The sequence below is a fragment of the Euprymna scolopes genome, chromosome 18 (assembly GCF_053919585.1).
Source record: "Euprymna scolopes isolate OS-2025 chromosome 18, ASM5391958v1, whole genome shotgun sequence".
Lineage (NCBI taxonomy): Eukaryota > Metazoa > Mollusca > Cephalopoda > Sepiida > Sepiolidae > Euprymna > Euprymna scolopes.
In genome coordinates this window covers 99234750-99260056 of record NC_136499.1, presented here as the reverse complement: position 1 = coordinate 99260056, position 25307 = coordinate 99234750, and the positions used below count along the sequence as shown (strand labels likewise).

At 32.0% G+C, this 25307-nt stretch overlaps 1 protein-coding gene across 3 annotated transcripts in view; it reads right to left on the bottom strand.

The window, feature by feature from the left end:
- Positions 1-1116: 1116 nt before the first annotated feature.
- LOC145297710 (uncharacterized) overlaps positions 1117-25307 on the bottom strand; it is a 288669-nt gene continuing 264478 nt past the window's right edge. For all 3 annotated transcript variants that reach the window (XM_080143913.1, XM_080143914.1, XM_080143915.1), the window contains 3 exons: positions 25251-25307; positions 17624-17713; positions 1117-1286 (listed from right to left, as the gene is read on the bottom strand). The exon at positions 25251-25307 is cut by the window's right edge and continues 573 nt beyond it. In XM_080143913.1, the coding sequence (XP_080000039.1) occupies positions 1276-1286; positions 17624-17713; positions 25251-25307 (158 nt within the window). In that variant the 3' untranslated portion in view covers positions 1117-1275. The remainder of the gene's footprint in view (positions 1287-17623; positions 17714-25250) is intronic.

Below are 25307 nucleotides of genomic sequence, written 5' to 3'. Positions count from 1 at the left end.
ACTATAGAATGGGATATATACCAACATACCTAGCAATAACTTTGAATTATATATATATATATATATATATATATATATATATATATATATTAGTGCGTGGACGATTAATCAGAATCGGAATCAGGAATCCAAAAAATTGGAAGATTTGGGGGTATCGGAATCGGTATCGGCAAAAATTGATGCCTATTTCTGATGCCAAAACGATTCTTTTAATTGTCTTTTTTATTTGATTTTGTTTAAAGTAAAATCTTCCATTGCTGGTAATAATGATAAAATATTAAATATTTATTTATTTTTAAAATACCAAATGAAGCTAAAATCGATAGATCTTCTTCAATAAGTGTGATTTTGACGTTTAGGAAAATAACAATCTTATAGTTAAATAATAAGAAATTTAGAAAGAATCGGAATCGGTAATTGTATCGGAATCGGGAATTTAGCATGGAAACGGTAATTGTATCCGAATGGGGGAAAATATCGGAATCATCCCATCACTAATATATATATATATATATATATATATATATATATATATATATATATATATATATATATATATATATATATATATAACTGTCCAACTGACCTCAGAGAAAATCGGAATAATAGAATACAGAATTCTGTCATTCGCTATTTTGTTGATTAATTATGGCCCAGCCATCGGATTAATCAAGAAAAGGGTGAGTCCCAGATGTTCATATTCTATTGTTTTTGATTGATTTGTAGGGGCTAAGAATTAATATAACGGAAATCTATGTATGTATAATGTACAGGCGTATATACATATTGTATAAAAATGATATTAGAGTCTTTTATTGCAATGCGACCGTATTAGTTTTTTTTTTTTTTTTAAATACGTGTTCATGTTCATTATAGCAAAGTTCTATTTTTCCTATTAAGGAGTCAAGTTTGATTTAAAAAAATTCTTTAGCAGTCCGATGAGCGTCGTACAAAACTCTTAGCAGGCCACCTTTAATTAATGGGAGGAACGGGCCGCACTCCCGCCAACTGTAAAACTGACAGCATATGATGATTAAAGAATGAATTGTTGTCGATTTTTTTTTTTTTTTTTTTGTAATATGAAACATATAACATACTGGGAGATATTGTCTTATAAAATTTTTTTTGTGTGATTTTATTTGTTGGTGTTGTTACGCATGTTACATGTTTGGCGCAGATGTGGCTGTGGTTGTCCTCCTGGAGGAGCCCACCCTCCGTCATGGATTGAGTTTTTTTTTCGGAGTTTTGGAAACTGAAGGTGTCCGACTGATCTTTCTAGGATTTTCCTGTCAAAAAAACAAAACAAAAAAAGTGATTATATTTAAAAGTAAAAGACAGATAAACTTAAAATCTATATACTACTACTACTACTACTACTACTACTACTACTACTACTACTACTACTATAATAATAATGTGTGTGACCCTTTGGGATGTGATCATAGCGTAGTATCTGTTAACTGCGGCAAGCAGGGCCAAGGGTCAAAACATTATTATTATTATTATTATTATTATTATTATTATTATTAGTTTATTCGAGCGACGGCGGATCGCTGGATCAATTATTATGATTAGAAAAATAAACAATTAAATTGGGAAAAATGAGTGACATATAATATCGCAAAAGAATGTGAAAACAGATGTAAACATGATTTTGGTTTGCATAAACAAATAACTAGATTGGGGAAATCAGCTGTTGGTCTGAGACACGTAATTAAACATGATGAAACGTACATTTGGGGAGATTTTAGACAGTCGTTAGCTGGACATCAGAGAGAACGGACGACTCAAAATGACTCAGGGAGCGGCGTCATTTCAGGCAGTCAAGATGTAAAAGCGTGTAATCTCTGAAAATGCCGGCCGGATCATGAAAATAAATGTTCGTAAATAATTCAGGTATGTGTTGTGTTATTTACATCTGTTAAAAAGAACTGTTTGTCTACAACTGTTTCGATACGTCCACGTCAATCGTTTCCTGTTAAAACTGTTGCATAAATGTTGACATATACACACTAGACGATCAACTAAATGATACAACGTATATAATGCAGACATTTACACGTACACGAATATACAGAAAAAGATAAACCCCACTATTCAACATGTACGTCGTTATAGAACGTATTCATACTCACAACGTAACATTAAGACTTTTTGATGCCTCATAATATAACACTACTACTATTACTCATAATAATAATAATAATAATAATAATAATAATAATAATAATAATAATAATAATAACAACAACAACAATAACAACAACAACAGGCAGATATACAGTTTAGGTTTCAAAGATAACCTCTGACCCTTCCATGATTAAAAGGGACAGTTATCAAAATTACACCGTTGTGACGTAATTAGTTCAATTTTCGTTTTTTTATTTTTCACTTAATTATAACAAACAAAATATTATTTTATTTCTAATTTATGTTAAACATTAAACAATAATTTTTTACATGTAAAAAAAAATAATGTCCGATTTCTCTGCAACTCATTATTTAGGTACGGGTAAAATAAATGCCGATCCTCAAAATGTATTAACATTTTACCCCTCCCTTTACTTAAAAAAAAAAAAATCACCAAAAATCAGGAAATTAACCAATTTTAATAAAAATTTCAGTATTTATCATATAATGATCGCGGAATATAATGAACTAATTATTTCTATTTAAATCTTAGTGGAAATGTATTATTTTCTTTAAACAAAAAATACCTTTACTAAAGTTATGGTTTTCAGTAGTAAATAAAAAACGCAAGAATTTATTTTTGCCTTTTTTTTTATATATAAATAAAGCATCGTAATTTGTAAGAATAAAAATAAAATAATTTTTATAGGAACATTAAGAAAAAGCCCCTTAATCACTATTAATGAATTCGATATAACTCGAAGAAAAATGAATTTCTCGAACAACCAATATTACCACTGAATTAAGCATTGCTTATTTAATATTTTCACACTCAAAAAATTATAATTGCTAAAAATATTTCTACTTTTTTTTTAATTACGCTTTTCGCATGATTTTTATATGCAAGGTTTTAATAATTTCCTTGCTTGCAAGAATGTGAAACTTTCGGCGTAACATTTTTTTTTTATATAATATTGAACAATAATTAAAAAAAATAATTTAAAAACAGGAACATAGAAAAATAATTAAATTAAAAAATGCAAAAAATAATACAAACGTTCAGAAAAAGAATCTACGGATGCGCGACTGGGGGGGAAAAAAGAACTTCCTTCCTTTTAATTACATGATATGATTTTCACAGTTTTTCGACTGCCTGAAATTTTGGGCCTTTGTAATTTTCGTGTTTACAAAATTTTAGTTTGTTGCGTTTTGCGAACGTTAGAATCACTCGGTTTTTGGGCTAATTAATTCATGCTTTGTACAAACAAGGTGTTTCTTTTTATTTAATTCAATATCTTAGGACTTTACTTCACTAATTATCTTTGAAATAGACTCAGAAAACTAATATTTATCTTTTAAAGGATTTTTACAATGAATTTATTTAACTTCAAAATTTAGCTGAATTGGGTAGCTCGCCGTGAAACATTTTCATAACTTTTTTTTTCACGTGTACAAATATTTTTTTCATTTTAGAAATTAAGTTTAATCTCTAATCTTTCAAATACAATCAAAAAGTAGTCGGAAAGCTACAAAAAAAAACAAAACAAAACAATTTTGATGAATCGGCTTTCAAAACTAGGTCCCCCATTTTGTCCGCCCATTTTTGCCCGTACCTAATGTCATTATTATTTAATAATGGACTTGATAAATGAAGAAAAAGTCAATTTCCTTTCCTTAATTTACTGATTACTCGATCCACAATATTGATTTTTATTGTAAGAGCAAAAAAAAAAAAAAATCAATAAATAAATAAAATAAAAATAAAAACGAATGAAATGTAGAAAAAAAAATGAAAATCAACATTAATATATAAATAATATATTGTTTGTGACCATTAAGTGAAAAAAAAACCCAGCACCTAAAGAATCAATCATTTATGTTTATTTAGGTGACGTCAAAACGGTGTAATTTGACAATCTGTCCCTTTTAGTTTTATAAGGGCCAGAGGCTATTTTTACAACCGAAACCGCACATGTCAAGAAGAACTACTACTACTACTACTACTACTACTACTGCTGCTACAACAACAACAATATCTACAACTACTAACGGAGTTCAGTTGAAACCCATCCGTACTTTCTACAGTACCTCATCCCGACAGATAAAGGCTACCGAAATGGTCCAGTTTCTGCCGAACTTTTTGTCGAGAATGGATGCTTGACCTTTACTTAAACTCATTTTTAAATCTTTAAGATTCTGAAAACGAAGTGAATTGATTTCTATTTCTCTAACGAAAGCAACAAAATAAATAAATAAATAAACAAATAAAACAAACAAACAAAAGTAATTGGGTAAAAACATTTTGATCATGTTCTTCCACTTAAAAATTCGCCGAAATTCAGGAAATCAACCAATATTTATTAATCAATGATCCAAATACAATGAACTCATATATATTTTTTAAATCTTGGTAAAAATGTATCATTTTGTGTAAAGGAAATCTTAAATAAAGTTATATTTTTTTTAATAAAAATACAAAAATTTACTTTTGCTTAATAATAAGCATAACTGAAATAAACGAAAATAAACAAAAATTTAAAACAAATCTTGTATATTACAAAAAAGCTCCTAAAGTATGTGTAAATGAAATCAATATAATTTTAAGAAAATTAATTTCTCGAACTAACGATATTATCAATAAGTAGTGTTTATTCAATATTTTTACCAAAAAATAATGATTGTAAAAAAAAAAAAAAAAAAAAAAAAACTTCATACAAAGATAACAGTTCAAGGGAAATTTTAAAATACGATATTTTAATATTTTCTTTCTGCTCATGAACGTGTAAACACCAGAGTAAGATCTTTTTAAAAATAATGTTGAAAATAAAATATAAATCGAAAATATTAAAAACCTCGACCACTAAAAAAAAAAAAAATAAAAAAATAAAAAAATGGGATACTTTCTACTAACGATTAATGTGGAAAAGTACGGATGGACCTGCAGCAGCCGCTACAAACAGACAGAGACTACTTCTCACGACTTTGAGATTTGAAATCCATTTCTCTCTGGCTTGTCCAATCACAAGCCAGCTCCCAGTTACGCGAGCGAGTATATAAAAGACGAAATCACAAACCTTTAATTCTCTTTCTCGTTGGTCTGCCCAACAGCAGACTTCACCTAGGGCTGCGTGCGGCCCCAGGCAGGACGTGAGTACAACGAGCTAGCTATGGGTTTCTTCAAACTACCATTTATTCGCACGTGCGGTAACCACACGAACTTTATGTATCATTCTACAGGACTACTCTCGTCGATACACCTCATACTCACGCACGCCAACACATCAGTACACTGAAGACTTTGTCCTTTCTTTCTCTTTTACCCCGGCGACTACTAGCTATAAACACGTGCGCGCACGAACACTGAACTATTCTCTTCTTCAACCAGACGGTATGATATTAATTCTATCTTTAAACAGATTGAACACTTTTCTCTCTCTTTCAATGGAACTCTCTTACTAATACGTTTCTTTCTTCTACCAAAGCTACTAACGAAAATGACAAATAAAGTTTGTTTATTAATATAGAGTGAAACTCCCTTGCGTCGTCATCTCATTTCTATAGACTGCATTGTAAAAAGAATATAAATATTATTTTTAGAGAATTAACAATCCCGTTTGTCTGGCAATTCACGATCAATCATTTGGAAAAATAAAACAAATTTATTATATACTAAAAGATGTAGCCGGAGTTGCCCGGTATTAAAAGGGTAACGTTAAATTCCTAAAAAAAAAAAAAAAAAAAAAAAAAAGAAATGTACCCCCCCCCCGAAAGTAACTGAGACATGTGCATGCGAGTATTTTTCTACACAGTTCACTTATTGTAAGCAAACAATACTTGAGCTGAAATCGAAACCAAAACCTAAAGCCAGGGAGTCAAGTACGATAACCATTAGACACGCTTGCCACGTCTATAAAAAGGGTTTTCAAACCTCGTGAAACAGTTGGCAAACATAAAAATCCGATGACCTTTAAGTACCAATTTTTCAATTTTAGCCCCTGAGCAGCCGATTTTTTTTTGGGTGAAAACCAAATAAAAAGTTTTCCACATGTCTGAATACCTTATATACCAAATTTCAAGGAGGCATTTGGACGATGTCAAAACATCGTTAATTCATTACCCTACAGCAGCAGCCGTATAACGCAATGGTTAAACAGCAAAACAGTACTGTATGTGGATTACTATATATATATATATATATACACTTGTGCCCGATATTATTCATACCCCCCTTGAAAATTGAGTTTATTAGGTGTAACTTTTGTAAGAATTTATTGTTTACGTCCATATTGATACATATTCTTAATAAACCTCTTCTGATCATTTTCGTCATTTTAAAATCTCGGGATACTTGTAATAAAAGAAATATACAGCTATTTATAAAATCTGCAATGTTCAAAAATAATCATACCCCCTTATTTTTTCAGTATTAATCGAGTTTCTGACTGTTTGTTTTCTGTTTGATTCTTATTTTGAATGCTTTTATACAACCTTTGATTAATTTCATTTCGTTTTTTGCATTTTTCAGAAATTAAAATGATATCAACTGAAAACCAATAAAAGAATAAAAATTATTAGAATGGGGAAGAAAAAAGAGCTTAGTAATGATCTTAGGACTAAAATTGTGAATTCACATAAGGATGGTTTAGGTTACAAGTCAATTTCCAAGAAATTTGAGGTCCCTACAGCAACAGTACAGAGCATCATCAAAAAATTCCAGAGCCACCACACAACAAACAACTTGATTGGTAGAGGAAGGAAAAGGAAACTGTCTGCTAGAGCCACCAGGAATATTGTAAGAAGTGTTAATGCAAATCCAACCACCACTAATAAGGACATTTTAGAAAATCTGGAGTCTTCTGGCATAAAAATATCAAGGCAAACATTGCAAAGGACTCTGCATGAAAATGGTCTGAAAGGAAGAAGACCAAGAAGGACTCCATTGCACACCGGAAAACACCTTGCAGCACGTCTAAAGTTTGCTAGGACCCATGTGAATTCTCCAGAGTCCGTTTTCTCAAGTATTTTGTGGACTGACGAAACAAAAATTGAATTGTTTGGCCATATGGATGCTTCTTACGTTTGAAGGAAGAAAGGAGAAGCTTACAACCCAAAGAACACCATACCCACGGTGAAACATGGTGGTGGTAGCCTAATGTTTTGGGGCTCCTTTTCGGCTAGTGGTCCAGGTAGTTTGGTCAAGATAGATGGAACCATGAAGAAGGAGCAATATTTGGAGATACTCCAGAAAAACATTAGACAGGATGCGGAGAAGCTCCATTTAGGACCAAACTGGGTCCTTCAACAGGATAATAATCCAAAACATACTGCCAAAATAGTCAAGAAATGGTTTGAGGATAATCAAATTAATGTTTTGGAATGGCCTAGCCAGAGTCCCGACCTGAACCCTATCGAAAACCTCTGGCACATATTGAAAACTGAGGTTAAAAAGCGGAAACCTAGAAATTTGAGGGATTTGGAGAACTACTGCATTGAAGAATGGTCAAAAATCAGTGTTGATGCTTGTAAAAACCTTGTTGATAAATATCCCAAACGGTTACAGGCAGTTATTAAGAATAAAGGGCATGCTATTGACTATTAGTAAGAGAGGTATGAATAATTTTGAACTAGTGCCATTATTGTTTTTCTTTGTATAATGTTTCAAACTTGCATAATTTATTTATTTGTTGAGTTTAAATTAAATGCTTATGCTTGATTTATTGTTTGAAATCCCTTTAATATTGTCTACCTTCTGGTTTGAGCAATATTCTTATAGAAATCTCAAAGATCCGAGGGGTATGAATAATATCGGGCACAAGTGTATATATATATATATATATATAGAGAGAGAGAGAGAGAGAGAGTCATCCACATATAGTACTGTTTCCCTGTTTTATAGCTCATCAGTACGGCTAGACAAGCAAATATATATATGGTCACTAAAACTAGATCCCAGGCTAGGTTTGGGAAGTCCCCATAACTAGTGAGTTCCCCTAGGGCTAACAATCCAAGTAGGTCAGATAAATCTCGACAGGGTCAAGTCGTTGTCATGAGTAATACAGAAATAGGAACTCTTTCTTTTGAAGTAGCAAATGGGACTTGTTCGGCTGAAACTAATTTTAATGTTGCTCACTGTGGAGCTTCATTATGTAAAACCTGTAATATTCTTATGACAGCTAAAGAATGTAAATCAAACGTGACCAAAAAAATTATCCTGTACTTAATCATTCTAAAGAAGATTTGTCATATAGGTCACAAAATTTAGTCTACCTGTTGTCCTGTAAAATTATAATCTACAATATGTAGGGGAAACTGTAATGCCTCTGAATAAACGTATGAATTTGCATAGAATTAGTGCTAAGGGCTGTATCCATGTTATTAAACACTTTAAAGAAACTTGAAGCCAGTCGTCTTTTTCTGTATAAATTATTGAAAAATTTTAAAATACGAGGGGCGTGCAATAAGTAATGCCCCTGATCCACTTCCCATAGCAGTAGAGCAACGAAACTTGGCAGTTATTAGGCTTTCTCTACATAGGAATCACCAAGAGTTATGCATTTCTCCCATCGTTTGATGCAGCTCTGGAGACCGTTTTTGTAGAACACCCCAAGTTGGTCCTCCAACCACGACGTGACTTCAGAAATCAAGGCTGCATCATCTGGGATAGACTTTCATTTCAAAAACAACTTCATGGCTGGGAAGAGGTGAAAGTCAGAGGGTGCAAGAGTAGGGAGGATGGGGAAGGATTTCATAACCATATGCTCGTACTTCTGATCTGGCGACATGCGAGTTCTGGACCGGAGTGTTGTCCTACAGGAGGAGGATACCTTTGCTGATCTGGCCCCGCCTCTTGATTTTGATAGCTTCCCTTAATTTCCTCAAAAGTGAAGCATAATAGGCTCCTGTAATTGTGGTACCCTTTGCCAGGAAATCTGTCATCACTACTCTGTCCTGGTCCCAGAAGACTGTGAGCATGACCTTGCCAGTAGAGGGCTGCACCCTTGCCTTCCTTGGAGGTGGTGAGTCCAAGTGCTTCCACTGCATTGACTGGGCTTTGGTCTCTGGATCATAGTGATGGACCCAGGTTTCATCCTGTGTAATCAGTCTTTTGAAAAACTTTGACTCATCTTCTTGGCATATCTCCAAATTCATCCTTCTGGAATGGTGTGAGCAACCTGGGAATCCATCTGGCAGACACCTTATGCATATGCAAATAGTCATGAATGATAGTTTTCACAGACCCTGTACTAATCTTGACATCTTGGGCTATTTGGCGAATAGTAATGCGTCGATCTTCCAAAATAGCAGCCTCAACTTGATGGACAGATGCCTCATCAATGGCAGAAAGGGGCGACCAGGTCTGGGAGCTGTTTCCACAGACTTCCGGCCATGTTTGAATTCACGATGCCAGCGTTTTACAAGGTCATATGATGGGGCATTATCACCATAAGTTTCTTTCATCTCATCAAAAGTCTCCTGTGGTGTGCGTCCTTTCAAATACAAAAACCGGATCACTGCTCAACATTCAACAGGCTCCATTTCACACCTGACTCAGTTCAAACACCTGTAAAACAGAAACCACGATTAGTTCAGAGCTGTAATTTGCCACATAACCCATAGAGATATAAATCATTGTATATGCAAAATTTCAGCTAGATCAGACAACTGGAAGTGGGTCAGGGGCATTACTTATTGCACGCCCCTCGTAATGGATGTACCAGTTTAGGCACTGTAGATAATGATATACTAAAGATGCGTCAGGATAAGGAAGACAACATAATAAAAAAAAAATGCAAGTAATTTACCCATAATTTGAAATATTAGATTTAAGAAAAATAACCTTCAAGATTCCGAAAATGTAGGTCGATTATATCCAGCTTTACCTCGCGACGGTATTAGGGATAGAACTTATGTTAATAGCAACAATAGAGAATCAGCTATTTCATGCAAGGATTTCTTTAACAAAACTAAAGATATTATAATTACTAAAATCTCTGAGTTTTTCAATTATATTAGAAAACTGCTTGGTCAAACAAAAAGAAATCTTTGAGGGAATTCGCATCTAAAATATGATTACAACCGGATGCGATATATAGGAAAGACTATTTTATTCAATGGTATGAATATATTCTGGATACAATCGACACTAAATTATGTAAGCCACCTGTGGAAGGTATATAAAAAAAAAATAAACCTAGAAATGTTTGTGTAGTCTTGTATGAAAATAAAGGTTTTGATGATATAAATTTACCTAAAATATTTAATAATCCAAAAACGATACAATTACAACCAAATGAGATCAAAAACCAATAGTTACATATAAACTAGGGCCAACCATACATAATAAGGTTTTCAATTAAAAAAAAACGGTAGAACATATTAATATAAATGATAATATTAAAAATACTCCAGAATGTAAATGTAATTCCTCTCCTTTCTGTAATAATGAGATAAAACATAATTAAATGTAATCTAAGATAGTAAAAAATTCAAATAAAGAAAACTCCCTCGTAAAGGTCCAAATTATAGAGAACCTCAATGCCTCAATTATATTAAATTCATTAAAGAAGTAACCGAAGCACTACATAATTTTATTATGTCTATGGCAAATAAATATAAATTATTACAGTCTACATTTGATGCATGGAAGATAAATGTACTTTGAATTCGTAAATAAAAAAGTTGAATGCATAAAAAATTTTGAACACCCTAAAAAAAAAAAAACAAACAAAAAAACTAATCTTCTCCTTAAAAATTCAAAAATACTTAAGGAACTTAAAATACTTCAAGATAAGTTTGTAATAGTTCCCATTAATAAAGCGACAAATAATATAGCTTTTATAAGTAAAAAATATTATATACAACGTTTATTGTTAGAAGTAGGAATTATCGGTAAAGTTTCAGATACCTATAAATTAAGTAATAATAATTTAGATAGCATTATTCTGAATAATAGTATTATTAGTGAAAACGTAGGACTAAAGTTAGAAGAAAAAACAAAAATTTCCATGTATATAGTGGATACCTAAAATGCACAAACCCCCAGTTTAGCGCTAGGTTTATTGTAGCCTTCAAGATATGCATTACCAAACCATTAAGTAAAGCTATATATAAAGTGTTTAAATTAATTACAAATCAAATAAATAATTTCCACCAGAAAAGAAAATTTTATAGTAATATAAATCTATTTTGGGTGGTAAATAATTCACATCCAGTAAAAAAAAAATTAGATAACATAAATTCTAGAATAAAAACAAAATCTATAGCGACTTATGATTCTAGTACACTATATACTAAAATTCCACACGAATAACTTGTAAAAGAATTAAACAATACTGTAGATGTAGCTTTTGAAGGTGGTAAATGTAAATATATAGACTTTTCAAACACTAAAACTTTACGGTGTTAAATATAAAAAAACAGCAAAAACTAGTGTTTACAAAGGTATTTTAAAAATACTTATAAGTCATCTTATTAAAGAAAGTTATTTTCAAATAGGAAACAAAATATTACTTCAAAGTATAGGCATCCCAATGGGTTTAGACCCTGCACTCTTTTGGGCAAATCTTTATTTACATAGACTGGTGTATATATATATATATATATATATATATATATATATATATATATATATATATATATATATATATATATATATATGTGTGTGTGTGTGTGTGTGTGTTTTATTTTTTTTTATTACCGTTTTATCTGTTTGGTTACATATGTTTCAGATGTTGGACCATGTTTACGATCCAACAGCCTCGTCAGACCTTACAGAAATCTTCTGTAAGGTCTGACGAGGCTGTTAGATCGTAAACATGATCCAACATCTGAAACATATGTAACCAAACAGATAAAACGGTAATAAAAAAATAAAACACATATTTTCTCTGCAATAATAATGAGCACTCTAAGGTTTTTACTAATTACCAGTTTAAGCATATATATATTCAAAGCTCATCAGGGTGGCTAGACAGGCAACTACCTCAAGCCAGGATCGAAAACCAACCGCCTGTACGACAGTCAAGGCTTCTAACCATTACGCTAATCAGCTAATAAAATTTGCTTATTTCTTTATATCCTCTGATGAGAAGAATAACAAGAATAGCATTCTTTGAAACTCCGCGGAATAAGAACTTTGTAAATTGTTTTTGCAGTATTCAGTTGAACAATAAATTTTGATTGTACAACTTATAGTTTTAATTTTCTTTCTCTTATAATAAGCTGTACTCTCTATTGTGTATTGAGCTTTTCCATTCGGTTGGGATTAAATTTTCTATAAATAAATACTATTATTTATATTAGTTTGAAGTTTACCATTACGTACATCAGGTAAACACTACATCCATTTGTTTTCATTAATATATATATATATATATATATATATATATATATATATATATATATATATATATATATATATATATATATATATATATAAATTACAATAAGTTTACCAAGGTAATCAAAATGGTAAATTTAACTTTTTTTAATCAAGTAAGATCTGTGACTTACTTGTGGTTTCATTAAATACTTTTACATGCAAAATCCGATCCCGCATTTTGCTAATTCCTGCCCTCTGATGAGAAGGAGAGTATTTCTTCGAAACTCCGCGGATTAAGGACTATCCACTTATCTTGTGCTTCCTTTTTAAAATTAAATATGTTTTTAACTCTGTTTCAAGATGTTTTTTTTAACATGTTTTATTAATCATTTGTTCAGGAATGACGAGGAATGAAAAAAATAAAAATAAATAAATAAACATCGTATATATCCAAAGGAGTTAGAATTGAATTATGATAATAGAGGAAAACTAGCTACATTTCTGGATTTAAGATATAAAAAATGAGGATGGAATTTTTTTGTTTATAAAATATTCGATAAAAGAAACTCTTTCCCCTTTCAAATAGTTCGTATGCTGCACAAAGATAGCACCTGCCTTGTATTTATGTTTTATGGAACCATCATGTCAGAGTTTCTGAGAATAGTTCACGTTAGCTTAAAATTAATAGATTTTATACTCCCAGTTTCTAGCTTAGTAACAAGGATGGTTAAACACGGTGGTGATTAAACTAAAATATTTAAACAGTTAAATAAAGCATTTGTTCGTTATCCTGATGCTTTTGAATCGTATAAAATTAACCAGAATATATTGATAAAGGAAATCCAAACCTATATTGGTAATGTATAAAATGTATTATTTAGAAAAAATGTGTGTATATATATATATATATATATATATATATATATATATATATATATATATATATATATATGTATTTTTAATAATTAAATAAGAATGTAAATATATAAAGTACTAATAATAGTAGGGGGCGATAAGTAGTAAAATGGATTTATCATAATCTTATAAATACGACACTGGTAAATTAAAAAAAATATATATCCATTTTAAATTTGGAGACAGGGACGAATCTCACAGGTAAGGAAGACATTTTTTTATAACAGGTTAGCCAAATTAATCATGAGTAGGTAACTAGATCCAATATCTGGAACATATTTTGTTTTTCTGGTTAAGGGAGGTGGTGTTTGATCAACCCTGCTGGGGAGCCATGATTTAATACGTTTCTTTGTTTTTAAATTCCCGAAACAGTGTTTCATGGTAAACAACTGATGACCCCTTAAAGTAACATTAAGACTATTGTGAATTCGAGAGAGCAAGTGGATGCATTGATTGCAGGTGATTAAATGACTTAATGACTAAATAGTTTTCCAACAAATGATAAAAAAATATAAAAATTAAATATTTTTTATATAGCTTTTAAGGTTTAAAAACTTCTAAATCTATATATATGTATACACAGGCGGCAAAAAGAAAGTCCGCACTTGTAATTTTCTCAAAAAATGCAAATTTAAGCTAAATTTAATGTAAAATTAAAACTGCTTAAATCTCATAAATTTAGTCTAACTATTTAAACAAACTATACCTCATTTGATTGGATTTTTATTCTTCTATAATTTTACTTGTTCATATTTGACTTTTAATTGAAATATTCTAGTGTTCACGTCAATTAAAAAAAATAACTTCAAATTGAGGAGGCAAAAAAAAAAAAACAAAAACAAAAAAAACGAAAGCTAGAGCAGTTGTTCTTGATATACCAAAGCATTTGACAGGGTTTGGCATAAAGGTCTTCGCATGAAAAAAAACAAACTTCGAATTATAAAAAAAAACTTTCAGTGCAAGTCCAGAATTTTACCTCATTAATAAAAATCAAAACTACAGAATAATCTTTATGATGTACGTATCCGTCCCGGAACAAAGATGTCATATTCAAAAAAAAAAAAAAAAAAAAAAAAAAACGTAAATTGATTAAGTAGTTTTCTTTTAAACTAAAAGAATCAAATTTTATGAGTAAGCAAAAAGGGACTACTTCGCGTGGCCATGTTGAAAAAAAAGGACAAATAACTCCATAATAATTCGAGCCTTCTAATACTAACCATTACGTAAATATTGTTTAAAATTGTTTAAAAATGATTTTCTTTATTTATAAAAAAAACTACTTGATAAATTTACGTGATTTTTAAAATATTACATTTTCCTTCCGTGATGAGTACATACATATGCATACATATATATATATATGTTGAATTCTACATACGGACCAATGTTTTATTAAATAATTTGTTAAAAAAAAGATGCAAAATTTCTAACTATGATTTTGATTTTCTTCCGTTTTAATAATTAAAAAGAAAAATGTCGAAAAAATTATTATTATTCCCTAAAAATAAAGAAACACCCAACCTAAAATACAATGGGCAACAGTTTTCTGGTGACAGCGCTTGTTTCTTTTTTAATTTCAAAACCAGAAGCCGCCATCAAATAATCGATTTCTCTTGAACCGAGCCTTTTATACAGATGCGCGTTTAGCTGTGAAAATTAAATTTTCAATTAGAGCGTGACAGATCGATAAACCGATTGATAGAAACTTTCATATAGGTGCATCTAAAATAAGCAAAAAAATCTTAAACCGCCTAAATCCCATAATGAAAAGAAGTAAAAAATAAAATAAATAAATAAAATTAAAATTGTCTAAATCCCATAAAAAATGTTAAAAGGCTAAATCTATAGAGGAAATTTTTAATACTGCCCATATTCCATAGAGTTTTTAAATCCCACCGAGAAAAAGCAAAAAACAAATGAAAACACACACACACACACACACACAAACACACACACACACACACACACACACACACACACACACACACACACACACACACACACACACACACACACACACAAGCAAAAAAAAATATTTAAAACTACAAATCAAAGAATTTCTATTTTAGTATCACATATTTGGATAGGTTGTGGCGGTTCCCTATTCACAATGAGCGAGAATCTCTGACAGAAAAAAAATGCATTTTGAGTGTGCGCTGGAAAACGCAGGAACCCGAAGCGTTTCTTGAGCTACGTCAGAAAAAAGTTGACAACAAGATAAATCCAGACAAAGTTGGAGTCATGTTCGACATTTTGTTAAGCTTGTATTGGAATTTGAATCTAGTTAGCTAATGCTTAAGTTAAATACCACGTTTAACGTTTCGTCTCTGTATCCACAGAGTCTATATTTGCTGCTTTCAAGAGTTTTATCAATCTTTTTTTTTTTTTTTTACATGGTTGTCACCACTTATCAAGGTCCGGAAGCCACTCGGGGATAAGGGTTATTGCGTGTACAGTAATCAATGGGATAGTATCGTAGTAGTTGTTAGTATTAGAGATTTAATAAATTGTCTTGGCTTTTGTATAGGTTGTTCTGATTGAGTTATTTTGTGCGGCTGTCAGTAGTAACTCATTTTCTCTTTTCAAACGTCCTTTGCGCATTTCTTATTTTACAGTGTTATAAATCATATATGTAGTTTCTTAAAAAAAATTTTTTTTTCGGTTTCACTGCTTTTTTAAAATTATTCTTTTCAGCATTGCATTTTGCTGTGGTAATCAGCTTTTCTGAAAACTAGATTTTTAGTTGTTTCAGTTCCCTTGGACTCGTATAATGCTCGTTGTATATATTTTTATTCTATTTCTATCTATAGTTGGTCGGCACTCGCTGATCAGACGAGTTGGTTTTCGCACTTGACGATTTTTTTTAATATTTCACCTCTTTTCACCAGTGTCGTGTGTTACATCGTGTCCCCGTTTACTTAACTCCATAGAATTAAACACAATTACAGTTTATTTTACTTTAGAGATGATGCAGCTCCCAAAATAGTAACTTGGGACAAATGTTGAAATTGTCTCGGTTAAGAAGGATTTCTCTTTCAGTAACCGAGAACAGAAAAGATGAAGTGAAGTATTAGAGCAGGTACTACACTTTGTTCTTAGCTAAAAGTATGACGTTAATATTATTTTTGATACCAATTTTTCCTAGATCTTTTTTTTTTTTTCTTTCCGGATTTGTTCCTAGTGCTCCTACAATTATTGGCATTTCAGTAATTTTCTCCACGCTTCATATTCATTTCAGCTCTCTGACAAGCTCCGTGTATTTGCTTAGTTTTTTCTGTCTCTTTGATGTTCATCTAGTGATTGCTAGAACGGCGAAATCTACGATTTGACAAGGCTCTTCCCTTTTCTTGACTATTTTAACGTCCAGTTTCCTTGCTCTCTGTCATTACCCCCGGCAAGAAGGATATGTTTTTGATCGAGTTTACTTGTTGGTTAGTTCATGTACAGCCTAGTATCCACATTGCTTGACCAATCGCCACCAAACTTGGTCAAAATATCGGCTATGACCTAACTTAGAACTGATTTAATGTTCGTCCGTATTTTTTTTTTGTTCTGTTCATAACTATCTGTGGTTGGTCGGCATTCGTAGGTTATACGAGTTAGTTTATGTACTCAGGGATTCAAAAAATATTTTGGCTGTTTTTATTAGTGACGTGAATTTTATGATGCCCCCTCCCGTTTGTCATGAATAAAAGAAGTCGTGTGATTAATTTCGATTGCAGCAATTATTCACTTTATTTTTTTTGTTGGATCCAGTCCGATGCTCCAACACTTTCAACCATCGTTAGCAAATCGCACAGTGTGAAGCTCAGTCGCTAGTGAACCTACACACGCAAAGACAAGATCTGGCAATATTTTTGTCTCCCTCCCACGGTAGGATGACATGACGCAAGAATCGGAAAGTGGGATCTGACGAGCCAGCCGCCTAGAAGAAGAGCAATCTGGTCTGCAAAAATGCCTGAGCAGCCCTGGTAGAATCTTTCCAGGCGATTAACAATAAACCAACCATTTCTCAAAGGGCTAGAAGGCAAGACCTGAGAAAATGGACCTCCTAGAACTATACAGGACCAGGCGAGACATACGTCAATCAACAGCTAGAAAAGCCATCTTAACAATGGCCTGGACTCTGTTAGCTTTGGTGTTGAGAGACTCCCCCCCCCCCGGGAGGAAAGGCGCCACAGCATAGACGTAAGAATAGAATTCATTCATGACCAGATGATTTTAAGTAATTGAGAGCGGATGAAGGAGTGGCCTTACCTGGATAAGATTTCGGCTTTTCAATATCATCGTCTGCATCAGATATGTAAGTGTCGAGGAATTCAAATGCCTGTGTCGTTATTTTCTGACCTGAATAAAAAATGAAACACAAAAATCATTCACACATATATGAATATCTATACACTTTTATTTTTTTTTTATTTTTGTTCATAAAATTCTCTTTAAAAAATAACTTTAAGAACATGGCATTAATGTGATTGACTAATGTCTGAACAAATATCCATATTCATACATAAAATAACGTGTCAAGAGGTGAAGTTAAAAAATAATTTTTACTCCTGTACGATTATGTACGGTAATTTTATTTATTTTACCACTCCCTTAATATTATATATAGTAATGTTACTCCTGTATAATACTATATAGTATACTTACTCCTGTACTATTATGTATATTAATTATATTCATATATTATAATGTATAGTAATTTTACACCTGTACTATTATATAATTAAATTTTACACCTGCACTGTTATATATAGTAATATTACTCCTGGACCACTATATATAATAATGTTATTCTTGTACTATTATGTATAGTATGTTTACTGTAGTATGACATATAGTAAGGTTATTCCTGTATTATACTATATAGTATGCTTACTCTTGTACTATTATGTATATTAATTGTATTCCTATACCATAACATACAGTAATTTTACTCGTGTGTTATTTTATATATAGTAATATTTATCTCATACTATGAAAGCCACAGTTAAGCTGAAGGGTGAGCTCTCCGATCCGTTCGATGTGCAGAATGGTGTCAGACAGGGCTGCGTCCTCGCTCCAACCCCCTTCTCACTCTACCTGTCAGTTGTGCTTCGGCATGTCTTTAGAAATTGTGATGAGGGTGTTTTTATACGATCCAGGCCGGGAGCAGACCTTTTCAATGTCAATACATACAAATGTGCAAATAGAACAACAAAGATACTCATACGGGAGCTCATGTTTGCTGATGACACCGCATTTGTAGCGCATAGTCACGAGGATGCTCAGAACATAATAATTCACTTCGCAGGATCAGCCAAGGCCTTCGGATTGAAGATTAACATCAAGAAAACAAAAATGATGTACCAACAATCCCCTGGATCACCAGCAACAAGCCAGCCAATTAAGATTCAAGACCAGGAGCTTTACAATGTCAGCAAATTCAAATACCTAGGGACTACGGTCATGAACAACAACAAAATGGACGAGGAGATTTCTACAAGAATGGCTAACGCCTCCATATCCTATGGAAAACTCAAACAGAAGGTCTGGCAAAATAAGAACTAAATTCTTGGTGTACCGCGCCATCGTCCTCTCGTCACTCTTATATAGTGCAGAAAATTGGCCAGTGTACAAACTGGTAGCTCGCAAGCTCAACACCTATATGATGAGACACCTCCCGCAGATTTTAAATGTCAAGAGGTATGACTTTGTCAGCAACAGGGAGATCCTATCACAAGCCAACCTCCCAAGCATGTATGACCTGCTCATCCGGAAAAATGAGATGGGCCGGGCATGTAAACAGAATGGAGAACTCCCGACTACCAAAACAGATACTGTTTTCACAACTGGAGGATGGGATACGAGGCATAGGCAGACCTGAGCTCAGGTTTAGTGACACTGTCAAACGAAATCTAAATAAACAAGCTGGAAGATCCTCAGTTGCGACCGTGACAAGTGGAGAATGATGGTTCACAGGAAGTCGTCTTCGGACACAAAGGACAGCACATGACTATTATATATATATATATACACAGTATTTTTTCTCATATGCTATTATATATGATAATTTTACTGATCTACTATTTAAATATTCATTTTACTTCTGTAATAATTTTACCTAAATATATAGTAATGTTACTTATGTACCATTATATATAGCAATATTATTCTTGTGCTATTATATATAAGATAATTATATACCTGCGTATTATCTATAGCAATTTTATTCTTGTACTATTATATATACTAATGTTACTCGTGTATTATTGTATACAGTTCGCTTACTCCTCGATGCCTCCATTCAGTCTCGAAAGACAAAGGATATCCCCTGTATGAGCAGCTGTGCGTGTAATTGTGAGGCAATGGTTGCGCAATCGGCAACCACACCTCTCCTGAAACGGCACTGTTTTGAGTCCAGTGGCAAGGAGAAGTCCAGGACGACTGGAAACAATGCCAAGATAAGCGGAGAGCACATACAGCACCTGGAAGTCCGAAATGGTCACCCATTTAGTACTGACCAGGTTCAACGTTGCTTAACCTGGCTCTTACTCCTATACTTTTTATATAAAGTAATTTTTATTCCTGCATTTGTTTTCTCCCTACTGGATAGTATTTTTATTCCATATTGTTTTATATATTATTTTTACAAGGTCTCATGTATGATATGAAAAGAAACTAGAACCTAAAGGGGATATCGATCATACCAGTTATCATAGGTGCCACAGGACTTATGAAGAAGAACCTGAAGTCCTACCTAACTAATATTCCTGGTGAACCAAGTGCAAAAGAGATTCAGACAATTGCACTTAAGGGAACAGCGAGGATACTAAAAAGAGCTCTCGGTTGGTTTCAATAAAAAAGCGGGGCAATGTTGGCAGCTGGTTTAGCTGCCCCATACCCGGCATTACAATCTTCAAAGGAAGAAAAAAAAAATTATATATAGCATTCTTAATTTCGTATTATATATATATATATATATATATATATATATATATATATATATATATATATATATATATATATATATATATATATTATATAATTTTGTCTACACTATTATATGTACTATTTTTCTGCTGTAATACTGTACGTACATAGTATTTTTTTTTATTTCTGTACTATGATAGATAATGTGTTTTTTACTCTCATACTATCATATATAGTATTTTTATTCCATACATATAGGAAGTGTATATATATATATATATATATATATATATATATATATATATATATAAATGAACTCATTTTTCCCCTCTGATTTTGACCTTAATAGGATAAAAAATCAAGACATTTCATGCAAATGTAATACGCACAAACTGCAGCATGATATCTGAGGTGTGTTATGGGCCTATTACCTGTCCACTTCCTCGATAATTGTAGGTTCCTATATTCTATCTGCTGAGAGTTTGCTGCCAAAATCGGTTAAGATCAATGGAAGTGGTAAAATATTTTCTCTCTAATAAATTCCTCCTTCCCCCGCCACCACTTAACACCGTTGCGAGATAGTCCACAAGAGGCAGTTATGAAGGAACACCGGTTTCGGTTTTCTTTACTTCGTAGTTGCTTCAAAAAACTGGAATGGAATTTTAATTCTACTGGGTGAAACACACCATGGAGTTAACCGAATCGAAGGGTTATTTATGCCATTTTTTTTCGCTTTTCGCTGTGTTTTTTTTCTTTTTTTCTGAACACGTCCATCATTTTTTCCCTGATTTATGCTTTTTGTTTTTCCGATTTCTTTCTTAAAGAAGTTCTACGTTTGTTCGCTGTTTTTTTTTGTTTTTTTCTTTGTTTATTTTGGTTTTGCCGATTTTTTAAAGAAGTTTAACATCGTTTTTATTTTTATTTTTATATTTAAACAGGGTTATTACTTCGCTTATTCTTTACTTTACCCCCCCCCCTCACCCCTTACACATACACTTCCAAATAACCGGGCAACGCCGGGTACGCCCGCTAGTTATTTATAAAATCTTTACACCTTCTTCTTCTTTATGGTATTTTTAATTCCGCAATAATATATATAATTTTTACTCCCGTACAATTTTATATAGTATTTATACACCTTTACTTTTATGTAGAGTTTGTTTTTACTTCCATACTATTATATAAAATACTTTTAGCCTTGACTATTGAATATAGTATTTTTTACTCTTATAAGATATCCAGAGTACGATCTGTTATTGGCTAGTCGTTTGATTCTTATACATAACCAGATTGTCAGGAAGAACCCTAACCCTTCCCACTACCTTTATATCAGCTCATTATCTTATGACACTGTATAAGAGTTCGCCGTGCAGATGTGGATGACGAGATAGCTCATTAGTTGCTAAAACAAACAACATGTTTCTGAATTTTTTTTAGATGAGGTTTGGTAATTTGTATTGGATTCTTGCAATGGCCCGTTGTATAAATTACTAAGTAACACCCAGTTTTAAGTGACACTTTTCTTGAAGTTATAGTTTCAATCCTCAGTGTGGGCGGTATTAAGAATCACTTAAAACTTCTATCCGGTCATGGTTGACAGAATGAGAGCAGGTTTCGTTCGGAATTCCGCACAGATTCCCGAGTTTAATATAAAACTTCCTGAGTTCGACAAGATACACCTGGAAAGATCAGAGGTTACAGTGGTTCAAACGCAGTAGTCCGAATAATCCAAATAATGCAATCAACATAAGCACAGGAAGTATGGGAAAAAAACCCAACTTGTTTTAACATTACATTTCTACTGTTTAACATTACATTTCTTCATAGAAAAATAATCCGTGTTAAATTTACTTTTGTTATTGTAATTGGCCAAATAGGAATTCTATATTATTTAAAGTTCAAAATGATAATAATCAATTTCAAAATGAACTTATTTTAAAGTGAAAAAAATTCATCAACTTTAAAATGCATCAATCAACGTCAAAATGCATCCATCAACTTTAAAATGCATCAATCAACGTCAAAATGCATCCATCAACGTCAAAATGCATCAATCAACGTCAAAATGCATCCATCAACGTCAAAATGCACCAATCAACGTCAAAATGAGAAATAATCAACTTCAAATTGAGAATTAATATAATACTAATAAATTCAATATTTAGTTATTTATTTATTTTTACTTCAAAGGGATGAAAAATAATATAAACGTTCCAAAGAAACTTATTCAAAATTTGATTTCATCTAAGTTCATTACAAAGAAAAGTAATCTCTATATTCCAGATATAAAGTTAGTGCAAGTCTCAGGGAAAATATTATCGATAGCCTCGGATATCATCGCTTCTAACTTGCTGAGGCCAAATTCTTTAGTTGCTAAAGACCTTTGGCCATCACCCCTTAAAATGCCAACAATTGAGTCTGCCATACTTTTTTTTACATCAGCTTTTGTGACTGATCAAACCTTCTCAATAGGATTTAACATTAGATTAGACGAGACAAGTCTTAAAATTTGGTTTTGCGAAAATTCACCCCCCCCACAACTTCTATAATTGAAGTATGACAAGAGACATTATCAATAACTAAGATAAAACCCTTTTCATAAATTTTATTGGCTTTTCTAAGGCACTCTCAGGTCCATTGTTTTGTTTTTTGAAAGAACTTTTTCTAATTTTATGATGAATTCATCCATTGTTACTAATCCACCCAATAACTTGGATGTTATTTCCCTTGAATCCGGCTGCGGTTGTAGTGCACCTTGTGCTTTTTTTCAAAGCAACTTGAAAGATGGAGATTTTAATTGGTTTCATCCATATAAATAATTCGCAAACTTTGGGACTGAAATTCTAATAAACTTATTGCATAGTGCTTTCGTTTTTGGTGTTATTATTGGCAGCTTCTGGTTCATAATGAACCGCTTTTAAAGTAAAGGCCATCGAGTCCAAGTGTATTCTTATGCACTCTTTTGTCACACGAATCTCATAATTTTCGGTTAACTTATTTGCGATGTTTTGGAGTGTGACCCCAGGAGAGTCTTCAATTAATTCGGCCATAAAATTCTTATGTTCTTGCGTAATTTTATATTTTCTTGCTTCTCCTCTAGAGTCAATTTTATCAGCATCCTGGTGTATCCAAGGGTATGAAAAAGCTAATAGGGAATTAATTAAAATGAATGTTTAAAAGAATATGCAAATTAGCTAGATCTTTTGCTAGTGAATGCAATTCCATAACCCATATATAAGAAAATAGTATTTTTTTTTTAAATAAATAGAAAAAGGAGTTTTTAATATGAATATCAAGACACACAAAAGAAAAACGAATTTATAGGAGTATAGATAGATAATATATATATTATATATATAGTCTTATTTGTAGTATTCCGAATTTTACTGGGTTTATATAATTCAGTAACCGATCATATACCAACACATTTTAAGTCAAAAAGAGATGACTTAAACTGTTAGCTACATAATTATCATATATTGTTTTAACAAAAACTAAGACATCAAAGAATGGGTTGATAGCAACAATTAGTGTATTTCATTGTTAGTCAAAACTATTCGGACAAATTCAAATATTATGTTGTTTGAATAATGCTTGAATTTGTCCGAATACTCTTGAAACAATTGTAATTAACGATGAAATACACTAATTGTTGCTATTAACCCATTCTTTGATGTCTTGGTTTTTGTTAAAACAATATATATATATATATATATATATATATATATATATATATATTGTTTTAACAAAAACCAAGACATCAAAGAATGGGTTAATATATATATTGTTTTAACAAAAACCAAGACATCAAAGAATGGGTTAATAGCAACAATTAGTGAGATATTTTTGGATATAATGGGTTAATATGAGATATTTTTGGATATAATGGGTTAATAGCAACAAATTGAGATATTCTTTTTAGTAAATTGATCATTCTTTTTGCAATTAACTTACCCCATGAGTAAGAAAATTGACGGGCGTCTTCATTTTATTAGTATATATATATATATATATATATATATATATATATATATATATATATATATATATATATATATATATACTAATAAAATGAAGACGCCCGTCAATTTTCTTACTCATGGGGTAAGTTAATTGCAAAAAGAATGATCAATTTACTAAAAAAAATATCTCAATTTGTATTTGATTAATCTATTTTGAATTTGATTGTTCGATTTTGAAGTTGATTGTTTCTTATTTTGAGGCTGTTTTCCAATTTGAAATTCATTGATCCATTTTGAAGTTGATTAATTCTTTCACTTGAAAATAAGTCCATTTTGAAATTGATTATCATTTTGAACTTGAAATGGTATAGGTTTAAATTTAAAAGTCAATATAGCTTTATTTTAACTTTTAGTTATATCTTAGTATGTGAACCCTCTGTCGTCATCGTGAACCCAGTTTTTTCAACTGTTGTTAAACCCATTCGGACACCGATGCTTATATGAAAGGTTTATTTATAAAAAGGCACTTACATATATACGTAAGAGAGAGAGAGAGAGAGAGAGAGAGAGAGAGAGAGAGAGAGAGAGAGAGAGAGAGAGAGAGAGAGAGAGAGAGAGAGAGATATGGACAGTTACACTATGCGCGCTAACCCTCATTGAAGGCAGCACTCCAGACAGGTCTTTCCTCGTTGAAATCTCACCAGCTAAGACAGTTCATTATATAACAATATACACAGTAATTTTGTTGCCGCACTTGTACTAAATAGCCTTTTTCAACTGAATAGAAAACACCAAACGTACTGATCGCTACTTTCCAAATCCGTGACATCGCTGACGCACTAGCCCTTATTTGGGACAGCACATTGAACACGTTTTCACTTTTTGAAGTTTCGCCGGCTAAGATCTCTTATTATGTAACAATATGCACATTTATACACAAATGGTTAATTAGAAAAGCGCGGCAACAAATCTTTTTTAACTGCGCAGAAAACACAAGAAGCACTTACCTTTACTTTCCAAATCTGTGACATCACTGATGCTCTCTATAACGCTCTGTTGATCGG